General features: G+C 37.9%; 2 protein-coding genes across 7 annotated transcripts in view; one reads left to right on the forward strand and one right to left on the reverse strand.

Annotated features, from left to right (window-relative positions):
* The window catches only part of rtkna (rhotekin a), a 69,574-nt gene extending 56,851 nt beyond the window's left edge, over positions 1 to 12,723 (forward strand). For 3 of the 5 annotated variants that reach the window (XM_079871457.1, XM_079871458.1, XM_079871459.1), the window contains exons 3-12: positions 5 to 66; positions 1,795 to 1,848; positions 2,563 to 2,680; positions 4,613 to 4,837; positions 5,267 to 5,361; positions 6,083 to 6,189; positions 6,277 to 6,405; positions 7,386 to 7,551; positions 8,189 to 8,293; positions 9,803 to 12,723. In XM_079871457.1, coding sequence (XP_079727583.1) covers positions 5 to 66; positions 1,795 to 1,848; positions 2,563 to 2,680; positions 4,613 to 4,837; positions 5,267 to 5,361; positions 6,083 to 6,189; positions 6,277 to 6,405; positions 7,386 to 7,551; positions 8,189 to 8,293; positions 9,803 to 10,407 — 1,666 coding nt within the window. In that variant the 3' untranslated portion in view covers positions 10,408 to 12,723. Of the gene's footprint in view, positions 1 to 4; positions 67 to 1,794; positions 1,849 to 2,562; positions 2,681 to 4,612; positions 4,838 to 5,266; positions 5,362 to 6,082; positions 6,190 to 6,276; positions 6,406 to 7,385; positions 7,552 to 8,188; positions 8,294 to 8,847; positions 8,939 to 9,802 lie in introns of all 5 variants that reach the window. The other 2 variants (XM_079871460.1, XM_079871461.1) reach the window with 1 other exon arrangement.
* Positions 12,724 to 13,120: 397 nt separating this feature from the next.
* LOC307158674 (uncharacterized protein) overlaps positions 13,121 to 21,079 on the reverse strand; it is a 42,996-nt gene continuing 35,037 nt past the window's right edge. The window contains exons 7-16 of one of the 2 annotated variants that reach the window (XM_079871451.1): positions 20,792 to 20,943; positions 20,113 to 20,167; positions 19,891 to 19,965; positions 18,440 to 18,545; positions 17,856 to 18,338; positions 17,389 to 17,781; positions 17,207 to 17,305; positions 15,224 to 15,339; positions 15,084 to 15,135; positions 13,121 to 15,003 (exon numbers count right to left, since the gene is read on the reverse strand). In XM_079871451.1, the coding sequence (XP_079727577.1) occupies positions 14,867 to 15,003; positions 15,084 to 15,135; positions 15,224 to 15,339; positions 17,207 to 17,305; positions 17,389 to 17,781; positions 17,856 to 18,338; positions 18,440 to 18,545; positions 19,891 to 19,965; positions 20,113 to 20,167; positions 20,792 to 20,943 (1,668 nt within the window). In that variant the 3' untranslated portion in view covers positions 13,121 to 14,866. The remainder of the gene's footprint in view (positions 15,004 to 15,083; positions 15,136 to 15,223; positions 15,340 to 17,206; positions 17,306 to 17,388; positions 17,782 to 17,855; positions 18,339 to 18,439; positions 18,546 to 19,890; positions 19,966 to 20,112; positions 20,168 to 20,791; positions 20,944 to 21,079) is intronic. The other variant, XM_079871452.1, reaches the window with a different exon arrangement.

Raw genomic sequence — 21,079 nt, forward strand, 5'->3', positions numbered from 1 at the left:
TCAGGTCTTCTGATGCAGGTCCGATGGATGACCGATCCCCATGTAAAGGCAAAGTAGCCATTTCAGGTATGTTCGCAGAAAAGAATTCAGGCCGCCGTGAATGAAATCACAAAATTAAAAAAATATACACTACCGTTTAAAAGTTTGGGGTAGCGTAAGATTTTATTCAGCAAGGACACTTCAAAAGTGCCACAATAAATCAAAACAGTTAAGACATTTATAATTTTACAAAAGATTTGTATTTCAAATAAATGTTGTTGTTTTTTTACTTTCTATTCATCAATGAATCCTGAAAATTCATCATTCATTCATTCTCTGAAGACTGGATGAATGATGCTAAAATTTTGCTTTGCATCACAGGAATAAATTACATTTTAAAACATATTAAAATATGTATTTTAAATTGTAATAATATTTCACAATAGGAATGTTTTAGTCTATTTTTAGTGCTTTGGTGAGCATAAGAGACTTACAACCCCAAACTGAATGGTAGTATATATAACATTCTCTGTTTTTTTTTATTTGTGTATTGTGTGTAAATCATGAAAACCAGTCTGTTTATACGGGTGTCTGAGCACTAAATCACACCCCTGCTGTTTTATATATCAGCGCCTGTGTCTCAGTCTGCTGTGGGTCTTCTTTTACGAGTCATCCTCCCCTCCTCACTGTCTGGATCTTTTAGAGGGACCAACCCCCCTCTTAACACCCAGTGCTATTAACTCCCAGTTCAAACTCCTTGACTTCACCCATGGCAATTTGTGTTTGAGATCTACAGTGAGAGGCCTGTTGGGGTGATACTCAGTAAATGCTGTAATTATTACGTCATCATGAAGAGGTTATAGAGGACCTTATGCCCTCACTTCACAGTCACATGCATGCTAATGTAAACCACTCTAATATGTAGTCACTGACAGAATCTGCTGATTTTGAAGACAAATTGTGTGCAATGGCTTTATTGGTAGCTAAACGCATTATCAAACGCATTAGATGAAATGTTTTATAAATAAACACAAAAAGGGTGAGGCATTTGCAGAATTTTATTAATGAGGAGCATTCCTGTTCAGCAGAAATCTGCTTCACTTTGTGCAGCTGCAGAATCTGTGTGGGATTCCTGTTCATGTGCCATTATTCCATCACACCAATGCATCCAGACTGTTATTTAGTTCATCCCACGCACATACAATCTATAATTCCTACATGCAGCCTCTCTTTTGTTTTCTGCTGTCCATCATCTGCAGTCAGTATCCTATTAATTGTTCCCTAACAGCCTCTTCCTGTTAATTGAATGAAGTTCTGCTGTTATCAACAAGCTTGATTACACAGATCTTGATAGAGAGGCACATCCAGCTGGGCTTGAGCGATTAATGTGGTCTTGATGTGGTGGGTGGGCCAGTATGATAAAGGCAGCATGGTATAAAATACCAGATGTGTGTTTTGAATGTATTTTTCTGTTGATTGACATGGAGTGACAGCCAGCAATGGTTGCTCGCAGCTGTGAGTGACACTGTGTGTGTGTGTGTGTGTGTGTGTGTGTGTGTGTGTGTGTGTGTGTGTGTGTGTGTGTGTGTGTGTGTGTGTGTGTGTGTGTGTGTGTGTGTGTGTGTGTGTGTGTGTGTGTGTGTGTGTGTGTGTGTGTGTGTGTGTGTGTGTGTGTGTGTGTGTGTGTGTGTGTGTGTGTGTGTGTGTGTGTGTGTGTGTGTGTGTGTGTGTGTGTGTGTGTGTGTGTGTGTGTGTGTGTGTGTGTGTTATAACCTTGTGTGTTTCTCTCTGACCTCTGACTCCTCTGTTTTGCAGATCTCCGGATACCTCTTATGTGGAAAGACACAGAGTATTTTAAGAATAAAGGAGGTAACATCTGTTTTTCCTCTTCTCTTTGATATGCATAACACTTAACACATAACACATAAGTAACACTGCATGTTGTTTAATAACCCATTGAATATCACACACACTAACAATAGGGAATACTGCTGTGGTACATTGTGCATTCAGTATATGCATTTCCACGATAACGAAAAACACATTTATTTATGAAGCGTTCAGGCCCAGAAAAGCCCTCTGGGTAAACAGAATATTATTACTGGCGTATAAAACATTTTCCAGACAACAGTGACTAATGTAGTTTTGCCTAAGGTGCTTAGAGCAGCTGACAGAGGTGACATTATGTTGATAAACGTGGCACAGGAACCCACATGCATGTGTTATTCTCTCATGGGAAAGCTTTTGTATGTGCTTTATCCTGGTAATAGGATCATATATTTTAAAAGCCATCAACATGATTAAGGCAAGAATGTTTAAGACTGGTTGTGCCACAATTATTCATGTTCTATAATTTGTACAGGGGAAAAAAATTACACAGATACTAATTTTGCCCTAAGCAGGAAAAAGCAGGACCGCACACACACAGGTGCAGGAGTAAGTGTTTCCTGAATGAACAAGGTTGCTTTGGGGGATTTTACAGGCACTGGGCCAAACCTGCAGCTACATTGGGGAAGACATTACGACAGGTGGGACTTCTAAGTAGAAATCATGTAAAGCAAATGTCTTTGTTTCTTTCTTCAGAGCTGCATCGGTGTGCTGTGTTCTGTCTGCTGCAGTTGGGTGGTGAGATCTTTGACACAGACATGGTGATGGTGGACCGGACGCTGACAGACATTTGCTTTGACAACACAATTGTCTTGTGAGTGTGCATGTTTTGTTGCTTTAACTGTTATTTAACCCATAAGGTGTTTAATCTTTGTGCAACCTTCAAATGTTCATAGTCTGTATAAACTCTACACGTGGATAAATAAAACATTTTGTTACGCTTTATATTAGGTGTCTTTAACTACTATGCACTTACATAAAAACGTACATACAAAGTACTTATTGTGTTCTTGTTGTATTGCAAAACACATTTGCTACTATTGAGGTGGGATATAAGGTTAGGGACAGGTTCACTGGTATGGGTAGGTTTAAGTGTGGGTTAAAGGGTTAGTTCACCCAAAAATTCTGTCATCATTTACTCACCCTTATATCGTTCCAAATCCGTAGGACTTTTGTTCATCTTCGGGAACACAAATGAAGATATTTTATTGAAATCTGAGAGCTTTCTGTCCCTCCATTAACAGTCTACGCAATTACCACTTTGATGGTTTCATAAGGAGATCGTAAAACTAATCCATATGATTTGAGCAGTTAAGTCCAAATTTACTGAAGAGACACGATCACTTTATGATGAACAGATTGAATTTAGGCTTTTATTCACATATAAACATTCATCAACTCACACATCAGTTGTGGTAAGCGGAAGCTCAAGCATGTTCGCTTGACTTGCGAGAACCAATGAGGTTCAGTCTAGTGTTACACAGCACTTTTGAGCTTCCGCAAGAACCAGTGAGGTTCGTTCTTATGTGTTACACAGCACGTTTAAGCTTCAGCAAGAGGTTTCTCACAAGTCTTTTATGTGCTCTGATCAATATTTATGTGTGAAATAAAAGGCTAAATTCTCAGGCTCTCTTCTAAGCTCTCAGGTTTCATTTAAAATATCTTCATCTGTTTTTCAAAGATGAAAAAGTCTTATGGGTTTGGAATGACATGAGAGTGAGTAATTAATGACAATTTCTTCGTTTTTTGGTAAACTAACCCTTTAAGGTGAAAGGGAAGGCATAACAGTGTGATTAAAGATGTAAGTACAGAAATTAATTATAGCTATAATTACATGCAGTTATTTTAAAATATAAGTACAATGTAAAAACGCATAAGTACACAATAAGTGCACTTTATCAAATGATTCAAATGTATATTTAATTATATTTAAATGTTAGTACATAGTAATTAAAGACCAAGCATTTTTATAATAAAAAAAAGATCCATTAGAAGCTCATTTGGAGCATATGTTCCTGTTGGTTAATGTTTGCTCAGATACAGTAAAGGCCTCTTTAGTAAAAAGCACAGATTTAAACTGCATAGAATCTGTTAAACTTTACTAGATAATTTCATTCAGAAGTTGTAAGTACTGCTACTGTTCAAAAGTTTGGGGTCGGTAAGATTTTAAAAATCTTGAAAGAAGTCTGTTATGCTCACCAAGGCTGCATTTGTTTGTTCCAAAATACAGTAAAATTGTGAAATATTATTAGTAAATCATTTTTTTATATATATTTTGAAATGTCATTTATTGCTGTGATGGTAAAGCTGAATTTTCAGCATCATTACTTCAGTCTTCAGTGTCACATGATCCTTCAGAAATCATTCTAATAAGGTGATTGGAAAAATTGATCAAAAACATTTCTTATTATTCAGTGTTGAAAACAGTTGTGCTGCTTATGTTTTATTGGATATAATATTCCTTCAGGCTTTTTTGATGAATAGAAGGTTCAAAAGTACAGCATTTAATGGAAATGTATTGTAACATTATAAATGTCTTTACTGTCACTTTTGATCAATTTAATGTGTCCTTGCTAAATAAAAGTATTCATTTCTTTAAAAAAACAACTCTTACTGATCCCAAACTTTTTTTTAACAGTAGTGTATACTACTGTATATGCAAATGTAAATTTGGACCCTATTGATATCAAATGTGTGTAATAATATGACGTACATGTGCTTTATTAATGCTGTTTCCTGTGTGCAGTAATGAGGCCAGGCCTGGGTTCGAGCTGCGTGTGGAGCTATATAGCTGTTGTTCAGAGGAGGACTACTCAGCAGGCAGCACACCGAGGAAACTGGCCAGCAAGCTGAGCTCATCTCTAGGCAGGTCAACGGGAAAGAAAATGAAGGCAGGCTTGGAGCCTGGAGCCTGCAGTCCCACCAGCAATGGAGGAGGAGCGACAATCCTGCTGCCTGTGCCCTCTGTACCGTAAGTGTGTAGACACACACACACACACACACACACACACACACACACACACACACACACACACACACACACACAATGCTGCTGCCTGAACCAAAACACAAAAATGATTGCTGTGAAATGTAGGCCAGTGATAGACTTAATGATAAGACAATACTGTTCAATGTTTTAGGGTCGGGTAGATTTTTTTAAAATGTTTTTGAATGTCTCTTATGCTCTCCAAGGCTGCATTTATCTGATCAAAAATACAGTAAAAACAGTAATACTGTGAAATATTATTTAAAAAAATTAAATAACATTGCTATTTTAATATCTTATTTATTCACCATTAATCACTTCATCAGCCTATCATGTAATTGATAATTCAATTATGTTTGTATTTGATAGTCCTAGTTTAAATGTTTGCATATTCCCTATTTTATGTGTTTACAGGGGGCCCAAATATCATCTTTTGGCTCACACGACCCTCAACCTCTCTCACGTCCAGGACAGCTTCCGCACACATGACCTCACCATCACAGGAAACGGTGACCTGCCAACTCTTTCTACCACTGCCTTTTTAAAACTGTTTTTAACTAGGAACATCTTTATTTTGAGAAGAAAAAGTCAAAATACTGTATATATCAGGCACAAATGACAGTATTTTATCTTTCTTTTTTACTTTAGATATTAGAATGATATGTAATTTAATGACAAAATTTGATATTTTACATAATTTTGACTCTATAAGAGTGAAAAAATAAGATGCTTTGTGTGATAAAGAGATTGTAATGTCTAAGTTCGGTCATCAAGTGCTGCTGGGATTTTATTTACAGCACATTTGTTTATGACATGATCATTTTCTTCACATTGCAGGTAATCAATTACAGACAGGCCTGCAAAGCACATTTGTGTGTGTGTTGTCGACATCTGTCAGATTTATTGTGTTATAGGGTCACGCTCATAAACTTCTCTAGATGGCCAGTCGTGGTGTGTGAAGGGCCAATAAGAGTCGCTTATAGCCGTCTTTATGTCTGAGGAGTTACTGCAGACAGTCTTACAGCCCGAGTGTGGGCTGCTCGCTCTCGCAGATGATAGTTTAGTTTGCTGTGAAATATGTGCTAAAACTCTAGGGTGCAAAACATGATGTCATTTGAATTGCTTGTTTACTGGGTTTTAAAATAGTTTCTAACTTTGTAAGATCACACATTCTTTTATCATTCTCTCAGTAGGAGTGTCATTACTGTCTGATTTTGTCTCTCTCTGTAGAGGAGTGTTCGTACTGGCTGCCTCTGTATGGGAGTGTGTGTTGTCGTCTGGCCGCTCAACCTCACTGTATGACACAGCAGATGATGAGTGGCTGTCTAAGGGTAAAGGTGTGTTGGAAAAACACACTCAGAATATCATTTTTCCACACTTCACAGTTGTCTTTGGCTAATGTTTCTCCTTCCTTTCTCTTTAAGCTTGGAGGTGAGCCACAAGGCTGGACAAATGTCTATGGTGTTTTAAAAGGAACAAATCTCTTCTGCTATCATCAAAAAGAGGACATGGAGGCCAGTGTGGAGCCCGTCTTAACTATTGGTATAAACAAAGTAAGCCACATTCAGTCACTCTGGAAATTTTAAGCATGCTCATTTATGCATGATATCAGGGTCATTGTTCTGCTTTTGGAAATAGCATGAGATAATTCTCCATTGTGGTTTTCATAAAATAATTCTTTCAAATGGATTCTCTGTTTTTAGAAAGATGTTTCTGTTCCGAGATGTTTCATTGTGTCAGTAGTCATGAAAAGACTTTTTGTTTGGCATGCACTGGGAGTGTATCTTTCAGTGCCCCTAGAGAGCTGTGTATCATGAGCACAAAGAGCCTGTTTTAACATCTGAGAGCTGCACTGTGTGGCTGCACATTCCTCGGCTCTCAGGTGACTGTTGCGCATGGCAGGCGCTTTACTTGTGCTCTGCTGCCACCTACTGGTTTTAATTGAAATTATTACTAAATACTGCAAAACATGAGCTTTTTTTTACAGTTCAGGTATTACTCCATATCACCTGAATTAATCATAACTGCATAGTTCTTAATGTTTTAAAAGTAAAGTCTGAAAGTGAAAAACTAATATCTTACATCCTTTAGATGTCTTTAAATATATATCCTTATATATCCTTTAAAGGAATGTAATGTAAGCTGTAATATATAGTCAACCAGTCATTATTGCAAAATAAAATACATCAGACTGTACATTATTCTGCATACATACCAAACAAATAAATAAATTACATTAAATTTGAGTTTCAATTATTTTATATTGTTAGAATAAATTGACCACATTCAAGTGATTAAAAGAAACTATATATAGTTGATATTATTATTATTGTGAAATATACATAAACAACTATCAAATTAGCATACTTTTATTTTGCACTGAATTTTAATTCTTGTTCAATTTGCTGACCTAAACTTCTGAACGATAGTTTATTTATATATATATATATATATATATATATATATATATATATATATATATATATATATAATTTATAGTTTATAACGTGTTGTTTTCATGTGTCTATTTCAGGAGACAAGAATAAGAGCTGCAGAGAAGGACCCTCACAGCAAGGCACAGAATATCCGTATCACTAACCAGTATGGAGGAGAGGAGGTGACACACACACTAGCAGCGGACAGCAGAGAGGACACACAGCACTGGATGGAAGCGTTCTGGCAACAGTTCTATGATATGAGTGAGTAAATGAACTGTCAACTTACTAAAATAAACCATATCTTGCACTAAGTGACCAGTTTATTCTAAAACCATAAGCCACAAGAAATTAACATTACGGTGCAAAAATTCAATAAAGTTGCAGTAAGCGAATTCTAAAAGAAACGCTGTTGAGAGTGAGTGAGCGAGTGAGAGAGAGAGAGTGAGATTTGAAGAAAGAGAGATGACTGAGAGACATTACAAAAGAGAAAATATCAGAAGAAAATCACTGAAAAAAGGGTTATGATCAGGCACGAGCTTTAAGACCTGCAATAATACTAGAAAGAGAACTACGCGGGAAGGCCTGAAAACGGGGTTGCGTTGTTTCTGCTCCATACGTGAGTGATATTGGTTTTGCTATGTTTCCCAGAACCAAGAGACAAAAAGACACAATGCTCAGTCATATATATTGAAAAAAAATTATACATGTTAGTTAACAGCATTACATTATTTGTAATATATAATGTAATAGTATAATAGTAATACATTTATGAATAATAATTTAATAATTGTAATTGCAGTAAATAATTCTTCTGTAAAGTAATGTGGTTTATTAGCCTGATTGCAGGCTCAAAGCGCTTGCCAAAAAAGTGTGACTAAGCCACTTGCTCCCTCTACAGGCCAGTGGAGGCAGTGCTGTGACGACCTGATGAAGATCGAGCTGCCTTCACCACGCAAGCCTGCCATAGTCACGCCGAAGCAGGGCTCCCTGTACCATGAGATGGGTGAGTGCGTTCAGACACATTTACAGAGGAATTTTAAGCCCTATTTTGTCACAAAATAAAGATCACCAGCACTTCAGAGCCATAACACTAGTCAGATGATGACAGAAATAATGCACAAGCAGGATTTCCTGTCATGAATAACACAGATGTGTGGATTGAACTGCATGTCCTAGTCCTCTGTCAGATCTGAGTCTTTCTCGTAATCAGTTTCTCCTTTTAACTGCTAAATGAGAAATCTGCTGTTTCTGACAAACTGACAGTCTTTTCTCTTTCTCTTTCTCTGTCTTATTTTCTCTGTGGTTTTTATGTCTATCTCTTTGCTGATGTTTTCCTTTTTTTTTTTTTTTTTTTTTTTTCTTCTTTCCTATTGTTCCTCACTATTGATTTTTCATACACTGGCTTCATGCCTTAAATTTGTAATCCAAACATCCATCCCATACATTTACCCAACCACCGTACCATTATTTGGTTACTTTATAAACCGTCCTTCCCCGTGCCCTCCCCACAACCCTGGTGCATTTTGCTGCCCTCCACCTCCCCCTCCTCCTCCTTAGTGACCCCTGCATCCGGTGAGGGGCTTTTGCTGCAGGATAACGCTGTCTCTGCTGAGATCCGAGCTCTGCTCTCCTCCTATTACAATGACAGGTGAAGTAACTGTGATGAGAAGTTACCTGACCTCACCTTCTACCCACATAAGATGCCACTGTCCCACGTCACCCCGTGACTAACAACTTTCAAATTCTCGAAACAAGATTTCAAATACGGTTCTAATCTTTTATACATTTAATGAATAATACATAAATTACTTTCATTATTTTATTTTAATTTGACTTATTTTATTTCAACAATATATTTTATTCTAAAAAGTAAAAAATGTTATTATAATAAATGGAGCAATTCCAAAAGGGTCCTCTCACCATCGGTGCTCGGGCCCTAAAAATATAAAATGAGTAAAAACAAAACATATAGCATCAGTGTAGATTGCTGTTTTATTTGAAGAAAATTGTTTATATTATTTTAATTTAATTCATTTTATTTCAATAATTAATTTTATTCTAAAAAGTGAAAAATATAATATTAAAATTTTACTTTTAAGGTATTTAAGATTTTACTTTTTACCAGTTTATTTGAATGTTTTTGATTTGATTTGATTGTATTTTCACTTTTTGTGCACAATATATAACAAAATAATTTAATTTTATATTGTATTGCTTTAATTTGTACTCATTTTGTTTTTATAATTAATTTATTTTATTTTTATATGATATGATATTATTTTATTTTAAGTTTAGGTTACATCAGATTCCAACATGTAATTGACAATATTTTGGTGTGAGAAGAAGCTCAGTGGTCAAAAGTTACAAAAACCATCCACTTACTAAGAGCAAAATGTTGGATGTTGAGGATGTTCTTGAACGACTATGTAAATGAAGCATGCGACTGATAGTGTCGTCCCAGGAGTCTTAGAAACAGGTTTTCATTGTGGCTCCTGTTTCTCTTCCGTCACAGTTATTGACGCCTCTGACGACATTGGAACGGTCACTGACATCCTGGCGCGTCGTATTGAAGAGTTTGAGCTGAGGACCCAGCTCGAATCGCCACCTCACTGGATGTCCCTGTTTGCAGAAGATCCCCCGAGAACGCCCCTAAACCGTAAGCACCTGCCGCCCCACTCGCCCAGCCCTCGCCTGCACAGCCGCCAGCCCCGCAGCCCACGCTGCCACCGCACACCCGGCCTTCTCTCCTCCAACGCCAGTCTGACCTCAGACGGCGACAGTCCCGCCAGCGCCAGCCCCTGCTTCCGCCAGGCGTGGTCCCCCGACCCCTCTTCCTCCTCCGGTCACTTCCGCCCTCGTACCCTCTCCCTGGACGCCAAGCTCTCCACTCTGCGCTTCCGGTGCGCCTGCCAGCCGCCCACCGCCGGCTCTGTGTCTCCTCGCCCCGCTCAGACTGCTCTGTCCTGCTCCAGTTCCACTTCCAGCAGCAGCTCCAGTGAGGGCAGCAACAGTCAGGAGTCAGACCTGGGCTTCTCTAGACCGTCCAGCGCTCGCCGCAGCCTGAGGAACCTGAGAGCCAAGCTAGACCCCAGGAACTGGCTGCAGAGTCAGGTGTAGCTGTCACACTTCCTCTGGTTACTATCAGAGCCATCGTAACTTCCTGTGTCCCCCTGGGAAAAATCTGGAATACCTGAGGTCATGATGTTTGGTCAACATCTGTCATTGCACCCTTTTTACATAATAACTGGGAGAGGCAGGCAACATGCTAAATTAACTTTTTCTTCTGCCTTTTAAAGGAGCTTCTACAATGGGAACTGAATATATAATACACCATGATATATATATAGCATTACACATTGTCTCTGCATGAAATGGCCATTATTTCAGACCTTTGGGGAATGAGAGAGATTCCTGATACAGTGGTTTTAGACTGGACTGAAGCAGTTGCCTTGGTGTTGTAAGATCGGAAAGTTTTACTTTTTGACCAGCCATCGTTTTAGATTTATGTATTAGAAAGTGCTGTTAGGCTCAACACTGTCTCAAGTATTCATCATCACAAATATTAAAGGCTGGCCATACACTACCATTCAAAAGTTTGGGTAGTTCGCCTGAAAAGACAATTATGTCATCATTAACACCCTCATGTCATTCTAAAACTGTATTACCTTGTTTACTCTGTGGAACATATTTTGAGAAATGTCTCATTGGTTTCTTCCAAATAATGGAAGTCAATGGTAACCAAAACTGTTTGGTCACTAACATTCTTCAAAATATGTAATTTTGTGTTCTACATTAGAAAGTCATACAGGTAAATGATATAAATACATGTGAGTAAATGACAGAATTGCAATTTTTGGGTGAACTATCCTTTTACCACTAATGAATTTCACTTTATTAACAAGTGAAACTGCATCTTAAGATCACCAACCTGCAAGTTATCAATAATTGACTTTCTTTCAAGGTGCACTCGAGTCATTTTTGTTGATGTTGTGCTAAATGGTCGCTTTTGACATACAGTATACTGACATCTTGTGGTGTGGATGCAGCATCAAAAATCAATAATTTTCATTTGCAGAAATGCTAACAGTTAGCTATGAGTAATTTCTTCTTTGGTAAAAGTGTCTAATAACAGGAGGGTTACTGAGTTAAAGTGAGCACAGTAATATTGCTGGTCATGTGATCTTAACATGGCCGCCCCCATAAAGTGACCCGCTCCATATAAAATAAAATTAATATGACTGAATTGAGTGTATGTGATTTGATGCATATGTTTCACGTGAGGAAAAAATGACTGAGTGCATCTTTAACAAATAATATGTGTATAAATATCTGCTACTCTGTAAATGTTCATAAACATTTCTTTGCATGGTCTCCATATATATATATGCAAGGTCCAGACGTCTGTATTCAGGTTTATAATGATGGGATATATAATGTGACTCCGTTTACTACCTGTGACTGTGATGACCTCAGGATTACTGTACATACCTTATCACACTCTGCAAATGTGAACCCCTACAAGTCAGAAAAAGCTTTTTTTAAATCAGAATGCACATTAACCAGTATTCAGCACAAGCTCTGAAATATGGCTGACAGTTGGAACGTTTTGGGTGCTTTGTTTTGAGCCATTGCAGAAACGGCCTGTCTGATTGAGAAGGGTTGCAAAGGCACTACTATGCAAAGCTACAACAGTTCAAAGATAATTGTGTATTGTAGATTTCGTTTACATAAGCGGTACATGCATTATTTTAAGATTTCCTTTTTCCTTGTTGGCTTGCAGGTCAGTTCTGTCCAGCACTTAATGTGCTTCTAACTGCTGAATTTAAGTGTTTCAGTGTCATAGCGCATCTTCCAGATCAGATAAACTGTGTATTTGCTTGAAGACTATTATATTAGCAATATTTACAATAATGCAAGTCTAGTTGGATAACTGTTATTGTGATTTCAGTAAAGCCTCAGGAGTGAAGTTACAGGCTATCTTGCCATAAAAAAATATTAAAAATACAGGTTAATAAAGTTTCTGTATTGCAGAAAGCATCTACTCAAAATATTAAGCATCCAAACCTGTATTATATTTGACCTTTCATTTGAGATGAAGATAGAGCTGATAATCTGATAGAGACAGGTTTTCTTTATAATGATTACGTGTAGTGTTTTACAAATTCCATAAAGTTGGAAGTGTAGAAATGGCAGACTCACTTTTCCTCTTAAATTCAGAAGTAGTAGAGAAAATATTTGTCCTAGTAACTATGATGCTACAAAATTAACAGTTCTCAAACAGTCAAAGGGCCACTGGCACGTATTTAAAAACTGTAAATTCATTCAAACAATAATTTTTATTGTAAAGTTTTGTAATTTTCATTTTGTGTTTTTATTAAAATTGTGTTTTACCATATTAATTTTTGTTATAAATAAAATTATATTGACATTCTATCAGGCGAGTAAAGCTCTAACTATCCTTGTAGAGAACATCGAATGTTAACTTGGAGGTAAGTGTCATTTCAGCAGGTTGTCTGCATGTCTCTGGACAAATCACTAATAGATTCATGTACAAAAACAATTTATTGTAAAAAAAAAGAAAAAGAATGACCTAAATTAAAGGACACCAGCCATTTTGTGTGTGTGTGTATGTGTAATTCTCTTTAATTCATGCAGTGGTGATTTTACTAGACTAAATGTTCAAGAGAGTAAACTCATTATGACCCAGTAAAATGAATCCCTTTAATTTGATCTCATGCATTACATGTTGAATATGGTTGCTTGCTGATTATGATACTCCGTGTACTGGCTGTGAAATAACTCAAAAACATTAAAGCATTATTGCAGAATGTGAATAAAACATAAACGTAATCATTTATTACAATAAGAAATTACTAACAGAGAGCATAGAGTAAATGAAATGTGTGTCAGGTGCGATGTATGATCTTCCGCATTAATACAGAAGAACTTTGTTAGTTGAAAATGTACCTATTACTTAAATCTGGTAACACAAATTAAATGGATTAGACAGAGCCTCTCTGGGAGGAAATATATCTATGTTCATGGTCAGAGATAAATAAATTACATAGAAAAACAATGTGTATTCGATAGTATTTACACAACAGTGAACATTGTCTTATTGTACACTACCGTTCAAAAGTTTGGGGTAATTTCTTTTTTTAAGGATATTAATACTTTTATTTAGCAAGGATGCATTAAATTGATTCAAAATGACAGTAAGGACATTTATAATGTTATAAACAATTTCAATTTAAAATGAATTCTGTTCTTTTTAACTTTGTTCATTAAAGAATAGAAGGGGGAGGATGGGGAATATCATGGTTTCCACAAAAATATTAAGCAGCACAACTGTTTTTAACATTGTTTAGTATTACTACAATAAGAAACGTTTCTTGAGCAGCAAATCAGCATATCAGAATGATTTTTGAAGGATCATGTGATGCTGAAAATTCATATATGCTGAAAATATATTTCATTAGAAAAGTTATTTTAAATTGTAATATTTCACAATATTACAGTTTTTACTACCTTTTTGATCAAATGAATGCAGCCTTGGTGAACATAAGTAACTTCTTAAAAAAAACATTTTTAAAAATCTGACCGACCCCAAAGTTTTCAACAGTAGTGTGTATGGAAGAATTTCATTTTGACAGAAGGTTCAAAGCATTTAAAAACATGCAATGGCTGCCAACTTCTGTTATATCGGTATCTGCTTATAAGATAACACTTAAAATTAGATTTTTTTTTAACCATTTCATTTACATTGGCTTTCATAATAGCGAGGGGTTTCAAATATTACACTAAAACAATAATTTCAGGAGAAGTACCTTTCTCTAAAGGCACAATGTTGGAAGAGCAGGGTTTTGACCCACCAGTTGTGGTTCATTCCCTCTGTTAGGCTAGTTTGTATCATTGGATACCACTTTCTCAGGTGTCTGCTATGATCAAATCATTTGGTCTCGGCAATGACAACTTTTGTATTGTCTGCACTCCTTTGCAGTTATGACACCATTCAGAATGCTATAAGCACATCTCTGGTTTAAAAAAAAAAAAAACTATATAACCTACATTATCAAAATGTCTCATACTGGTATTATGAAAAAAAAAAAAAGTTTCTATACTCAGGGCCAAATGTTATATGACTGTAAGCTGGATTTATGTGTAAAAGAGAAACTGAAATCTGTTCTCCAGTTGACACCGCCACCACCTTTGGTATCATTTAGTAATGATAAACGTAACAACTGTATGTAAAATAATAAATGATGAAACGATAAAATGGTGATGTAAATTTCGATTGTAAACGAAATTGTACTGAATCAGTCTCTCAACTCACATCATGTGAGAATCCTCCTCAGTCTTGCAGTTGATGATCATTAAAACCTCAATTGTCGACTTTGGCTGTTTGTTTTGGAGCGCAAGGAATCGTTGGGCGAGTTGTGCCTGTGAACGCTTCCCTTCCAAACCCTTTTCCTGTGACTCTTAATCTCAGAGTACATGGTACATCCTCATAGACTGGGTTTTGCGGTTCTTAGTCCCTGAGAAATGGTAAAAAGAAAAGAGGGAAGAGGAACCGTCTTTAGATGGTCTCTACAAAGTTGGCAGGAAAGAGACCCTGGCGTCCATCTTTGCTGAAGCCCCTCCACCACGCTTTGTCGATTGTTTCCACGTCACTGATGATGTCACCAGGTTCAAAAGAGAGCTCATTTTCATCCTCTGTGGAGAACAGGGAAGTTTCAAAGGACATCTCAAATGACAAATTACACAACACTGCTGCTGAAGCAAACAACACTAACCTGCTTGGTAGTCATACAACGCTCTCACGCGCAGAAGTCTTTCTGGCGATGACTAGAGTAAGAAAGAAGAAAATTTAGTACTGCTGAATTGTTTTATCACATTAAGATGTATTTTGAGTCAATAAGTATGGTGTATGTACTTTGCCATTCTCAGTCACCAACTCTGCTTGGATTTCATCTAATTCTTCCTCCTCACGATTAACCGTGTAACAGAGCCGCTCAGGTGTGCTGTGCTCAGATACATCAACATCCTCTACTTAAAAACAAAACAAGGTGTAAAACTCATCATTCATGTATTTATATATATTCACCACACAAGAGACAACAAAACTAGATAACTTGTGTACTTGGGCCACACCCCTTTACACCCAATGCAATTTGGATTTCGCACAAACCACTCTACAGAGACAGCTCCTCCTTGAAAACAAGACACAATTAGATGAGGGTGGTATAGTAGGTGCAGTGTTTCTGGACCTTAAGAATGCTTTTGACACTGTGAATCACCAGACACTATTATCAAAATTATCTTTTTTTAATTTCTCGGATGAGGCCATGAAATGGATGGAGTCCTACTTAACTGACAGGAAACAGAGCGTACATATTGGTAATTCTTATTCTTCATACCTCGACTGTAATATTGGTGTACCCCAGGGGTCAGCATTGGGCCCTATCTTGTTTAGCCTGTACATTAATGACTTATCTTCAGTTTGTCAGTCTGTTAATATACAAATGTATGCAGATGATACAGTTCTTTATTTGCATACTAAGAACAAACAACAGGCTGCAACTAAATTAACTGAAGCACTGGTACGTGTTTCTGACTGGCAAAAAATGTCAGATCTGCATCTTAACATTAACAAAACAGTTTGTATGTTCTTTTCTAAGAAATCCACAAGTGCACAGCAGGCTGATGTTTTTATTTAAGGAGAAACACTCATGGTTGTGTCCGATTTTAAATACCTTGGCATTATTTTAGACTCTAATTTAACTTTTAAAAAGCATGTTAAAAGGGTGGCTAATACCATCAGATATAATCTGGCTCATTTCAGACACATAAGGCCATATCTAACCATAGAGGCAGCCAAACTTTTTATGCATGCCATGATTTTTTTCCCATATATCATACTGTTTCACAAGCTGGTCCCAAGCAAACATGACAACTCTTAAACCAATAGAAACCCTTTATAAGCAAACTTTAAAAAATACTAGATCAAAAACCTATCAGCTATCGCCATTGCCATATCACTACAAAATACAACTTATTCAATTTTGAGAGTTTCTTACAGTTTCAAGATGCCTGCCTCATTTTCAAAATACTACATGGGCTTGCACCTCCACCACTGGGTGAATTTATACAACAAAAGAACAGCAGTGGCAGGGCAACTAGGGCAGCCACTAGGGGAGACTGTGTTGTACAGTATAGACGTAGTAAGTTTGGCCAAACAGTCTTCTCAGTACGGGCCTCAAATTATTGGAACTGTCTCCCTACTGAACTCAGAGAAAGCACCAGCTATCTATCATTTAAACACTCAAGATTTGCAATCATAAATAGTTGGTTTACCTTATCTTAGGTACTGCCCTTCTTCGTATTGTACTAATTTTATATTCTCCTTTATCTTCCTTTTTCTTTCTTAATCTGTTTTCTATCTTTCATGTATTCTTTTTTTTTTATTAAAGTAATATGATGATGTGTTGACCTGCCAAGGGACTACAGATGAAAATGAGCTTTTCTGCTAACTCTGGCGCATTTACATTTTGAGTGTAAACAAAAAATGTCAATTGATGTGCATTGTCCCTTTTAAATAAACAAATAAATAAATAAATAAATAAAAGTCTGAAATACACTACACAACTTTTGCCCTGATCTGCAGTCCGGAGGAGTCAGCCCTACTTCCTGACAGTCAGCTCCAGTCTGCAGAATTTGGGCAGTCAAGAGTTGACAGATTTCACATCACATCTATGATATGCACAGACATTTTTTTTAGCTTCCGTCCAGTCAGAGCATATCAAACATGTCTGATATTTTGAGTCGATTTTAGAACACCTTGTTTTCATTTGTCATGTGTCTCGTAGCAAAGAGGTGCATGTCTCCGATTGATTTTGTTGTGTTTGGAACAACTTACCTCCAATTAGCTTATGACCTGTACCATTCAGTGGTCTGCCACATTCAGATTCATCTTCTTCAGTCATCCGATCATACTCTGATGTGTTCACACACGACTCTAAACACACAGCACAAGAAGCATGTCTTAAAAACCTTAAAAATATTATGCATTTCTTCACGTTACATCTGTGTTCCCATCACCTGGGCTCTTTGGAAGGTCTTCCTCAACTTCATCATCTGAGATCGGTACCACGTGTCTGGACATGTGGTTGACATTAGGGTGGAATTCCTCAGATTCTGCAGAAGGCTGCTCCTCAGAGTCTGCTTCATCCTCAGACTCTGACTCCTCAACCTCCACCAGGGAGCTGATGACACTCTTCTCATCCTCAGGCATGAATTGTTCAGTTGTCACTGCTTCTTCATAGTTCGTGGTGATCACAGTATCTGAAGGCGGAACTGACATGGCTGAAGTTTCCTCTGGATCCTCTACCTCTTCTTCATCTTCATCTTCATCTTCATCTTCTTCGACCAGCACAGCCTTGGCAGTGAAGTCCACTTCTGGTTCACACAGCATTCCAGAGCCAGTAACAAGCTCTGGAGGGAAGATATTGTCAAGATGAGTCATTCTACAAGACCGTTTTCAACCATTTAGACCCAAGTAAACTTACCCGTATTGTGCAGTGGGTTATCAGAGAGCGAAGCTGGAAAACGTTCTGTTGTGACAGTGAGTTTCTCCCTGCTAACGTCATAGGCGCAAGACTCTGACTTGTCGTGACTGTCCAGCAGCTTTGGAGACACAGGGGAAGCGGAATAGTGTACGGGTGCTTGAGGAGGTGGCCGGCTGGGAGGTGACGACTGGGGTGGAGGGGGTCTGGTGACAGGCAGACTGAGTGGGGGCGACACCGGTGGGACAGAGCGCGGGGAAGGTGATGGGGAAGGAGATGTTTCAGGATGCTGTGGTGAGGGGATCATCTGGTAGGGTGGACTAAGTGGGGATGTTGGACGTTTGAAGGACGTGGAATGTGTGCGTGAGAATGGAGACCTTGCAGAGGGACTGTGTGGGGATGTGGGACCAGAATAGGAGTTGGCCCTCTCAAAGATGAAGGCTGTGTCTGTCAAACTGCGTTGGTAGCGACGGAATGGAGATTTGCCTGAGGACCAGAACATAAGTCAAAAGAACCTCAAAAAAATATAATGAACACTGTAATTTGAACATGTTCAGGCATTTTGGGTTTCTAAAGGCCTTGTTTACCTGATTGTGGTGATACAGGGCTTGAAGAATTTTGTGAGGATGCGGATAACTGCCTAAAAAACTCCCTGGGATTGATGGTGCGCTGGGAAACAAGTACTGCTGCCTCCTACAGGACAAAAGAAGAAGCATTGTTCAATCCAGCAATGTGTTTGTGTTGATAAAGGAATAGATATAAATGGGCCTTAAAGCAGAGGTTCTCAACTGGTTTTGCTTTAGGACATATTACAATAGACATAAAGTGGTGAACCAACCAAAATTCTTTAGGATGCAAAAGACACTTCAATTGGTTACATGCTTTCGGCAGTTTCACCACACAAAACACTTAAACCATGTTTATTCTTGTTGCAAGTTAAAAAGTTCACCCAAAAATGAACATTATCCCATAATTTACTCTTCCTCAAGCCATCCTAGGTGTATATGACCTTCTTTCAGCCAAACACAATCAGAGTCATATTAAAAAACATCCTGGCTCTTCCAAGCTTTATAATGGGAGTGAATAGTAAATGAGATTTTGAAGCCCCAAAAAAGTGCATCCATCCATCATAAAAGTAATCCATATGGTTCCAAGGGGTTAATAAAGATGAATGCGATGCATTGTGAAGCAAAGCGATGTAATTTTGTAAGAAAAATATCCATATTTATAACTTTATAAACTAGAATCACTGGCTTCCGTGCACAAGTTGAGTTCCGGCGGAAGAGTGAACTCTGACCCGACGCATGACGAATTGACGAACGCAGAAGCACAGAGGATAGAGCAAAACAAAACACTTGTCATGAATTAGAAGTCTAAAATGAGAATGTTTAAAAAGAAATGTCGGAGGAGCTTGAGTTTGTTGCCCAGCCCTATTTGTTTGAACCGCGAGAGGCGTCTACTCTCACCTAAGCTTACGCTACTCCTACATCCTACGTCACACGCCGGACCTCAACTCTCTCGTGAGCGCGGACGTACGTTACCGGAAGCTAGTCATTTTTTCTTACAAAAAAGCATCGCTTCGCTTCAGAAGGTCTTTATTAACCCCCTGGAGCCGTATGGATTAATTTTATGATGAATGGATGCACTTTTTTTAGTTACCTTTACTCCCATTAAGTAAACCATGGTATAAATACCATCAAGTTTGATTGGACTTTGACGTCAGCAGCAAGATAAGTGTTTCTCTCCTCCTTTTAAAAGCTAATAATTAGTTTTTTATACATTTTTATTACGATATAGTGAATCATATGGTTCTTTTTTTTCCTAAGAACAACTAAATTACAGTACATTATTGCAGGAATACAAAAAAAAAAGTAAAGCCAACAAAACAGTGTTTGGAACTTGTGATCTAATAGATTGTAATAATAAAGTTTCAAAAGACAGAGCGAGAGTAGTATATAAACCCTAGTGTAGTTATTGTAGTTAAGAACTTCAGGCTGTAGTCAGAATCTGGATGATTCACAAAAAGGGAAACACTAACTGCTGCTTTCTCAATGGACTCGCTGCGTCTAAGTCGGGCCCTCATGTCCTCCTCATGCTCTCTCTGCTGCTCCACCTGTCAATTGCACAAAGAACCCAACGTCATTACAGGATATGACTACATGATCATTTACCCATATGCAGGTTCATTACCATGTTTAAAAGCTTACAACTTTTTCAAATCTCAGTAAAAGAAACTGAATACACTTATTAACGCACTCACCCATTTCACTTTTTCCTTATTTTTAGCCTTTTCCTCAAGCTCAGCCTGGATCCTCCTGATAAAAAAACAACAACAACAGGAAGGTAAAGCTGAAGGAATTGACTGTTCGCAAAAGACCCGCCCCCTTTAGTTACTGTTGCTATGTCCGACAAGCCATGCCACTCTCATGCCACACACCATGTTCTCACAGTGAAAAATACATCGCGGAGGAGAGAGGACACTGACAACACACTGGAGACAGGACAGACCAGGTTACTTTTGATATGAAACAAAGTCTCACCTTTCAAATTTGGTCATTTTTTAAAGAAATTTAAACAATAAATACCGTTTTGTGGCTCTTTAATGTGTCTGACAGATCGCTGTAGAGCCTCAGTTAAAGCTGCTCATGAACCGATCATCTCTTCCTTCTAGTTAATTTATAGCATCAAATAAACATGAATGAACATCAGAAGGAATGTTGTTTTAACTGCGGAAAGACGTCAGTGCACTCCGTTTTTCAAGTTCAAATCCTCCAACGAGTATCTCCTTACTTTCCTGACTGCTTTGTCGGACAAAAATGGCGGATTCGGCGGATGGCAGATTATGATTGGTCAGATCACCTGTCAATCAACTCCCTGCGAAAGGTCAATTAATTCTCCTTTGGACAGAAATGTTTTTTGATCAGGTGGACAGCGCAAACCTTTGTTCTTCAATCATCTGTAGCTTTTCGTTCATCTTTCTGTCTCTCTCTTCGGCCTCTTTTTTCTCCTTTAGAACTCGTTCTCTCTCCCAGCGTCGTCTGTCTTCTACAGCCCTCCGACGTTCTTCCTCCTTTCTCTCCTCCTCCTCGCGCTAAAACACATCACATTACACAGATTTGTGACACATTACATCTGAATAGAACTTTTCATAACTGGAGTCTGAACAAGAAGTTTGAGATAAACAAATTGATTATAATATAAATTATTACACAGCTATCTTGATTCTG

Source organism: Squalius cephalus (assembly GCF_949319135.1).
Source record: "Squalius cephalus genome assembly, chromosome: 5".
NCBI classification, from domain to species: domain Eukaryota; kingdom Metazoa; phylum Chordata; class Actinopteri; order Cypriniformes; family Leuciscidae; genus Squalius; species Squalius cephalus.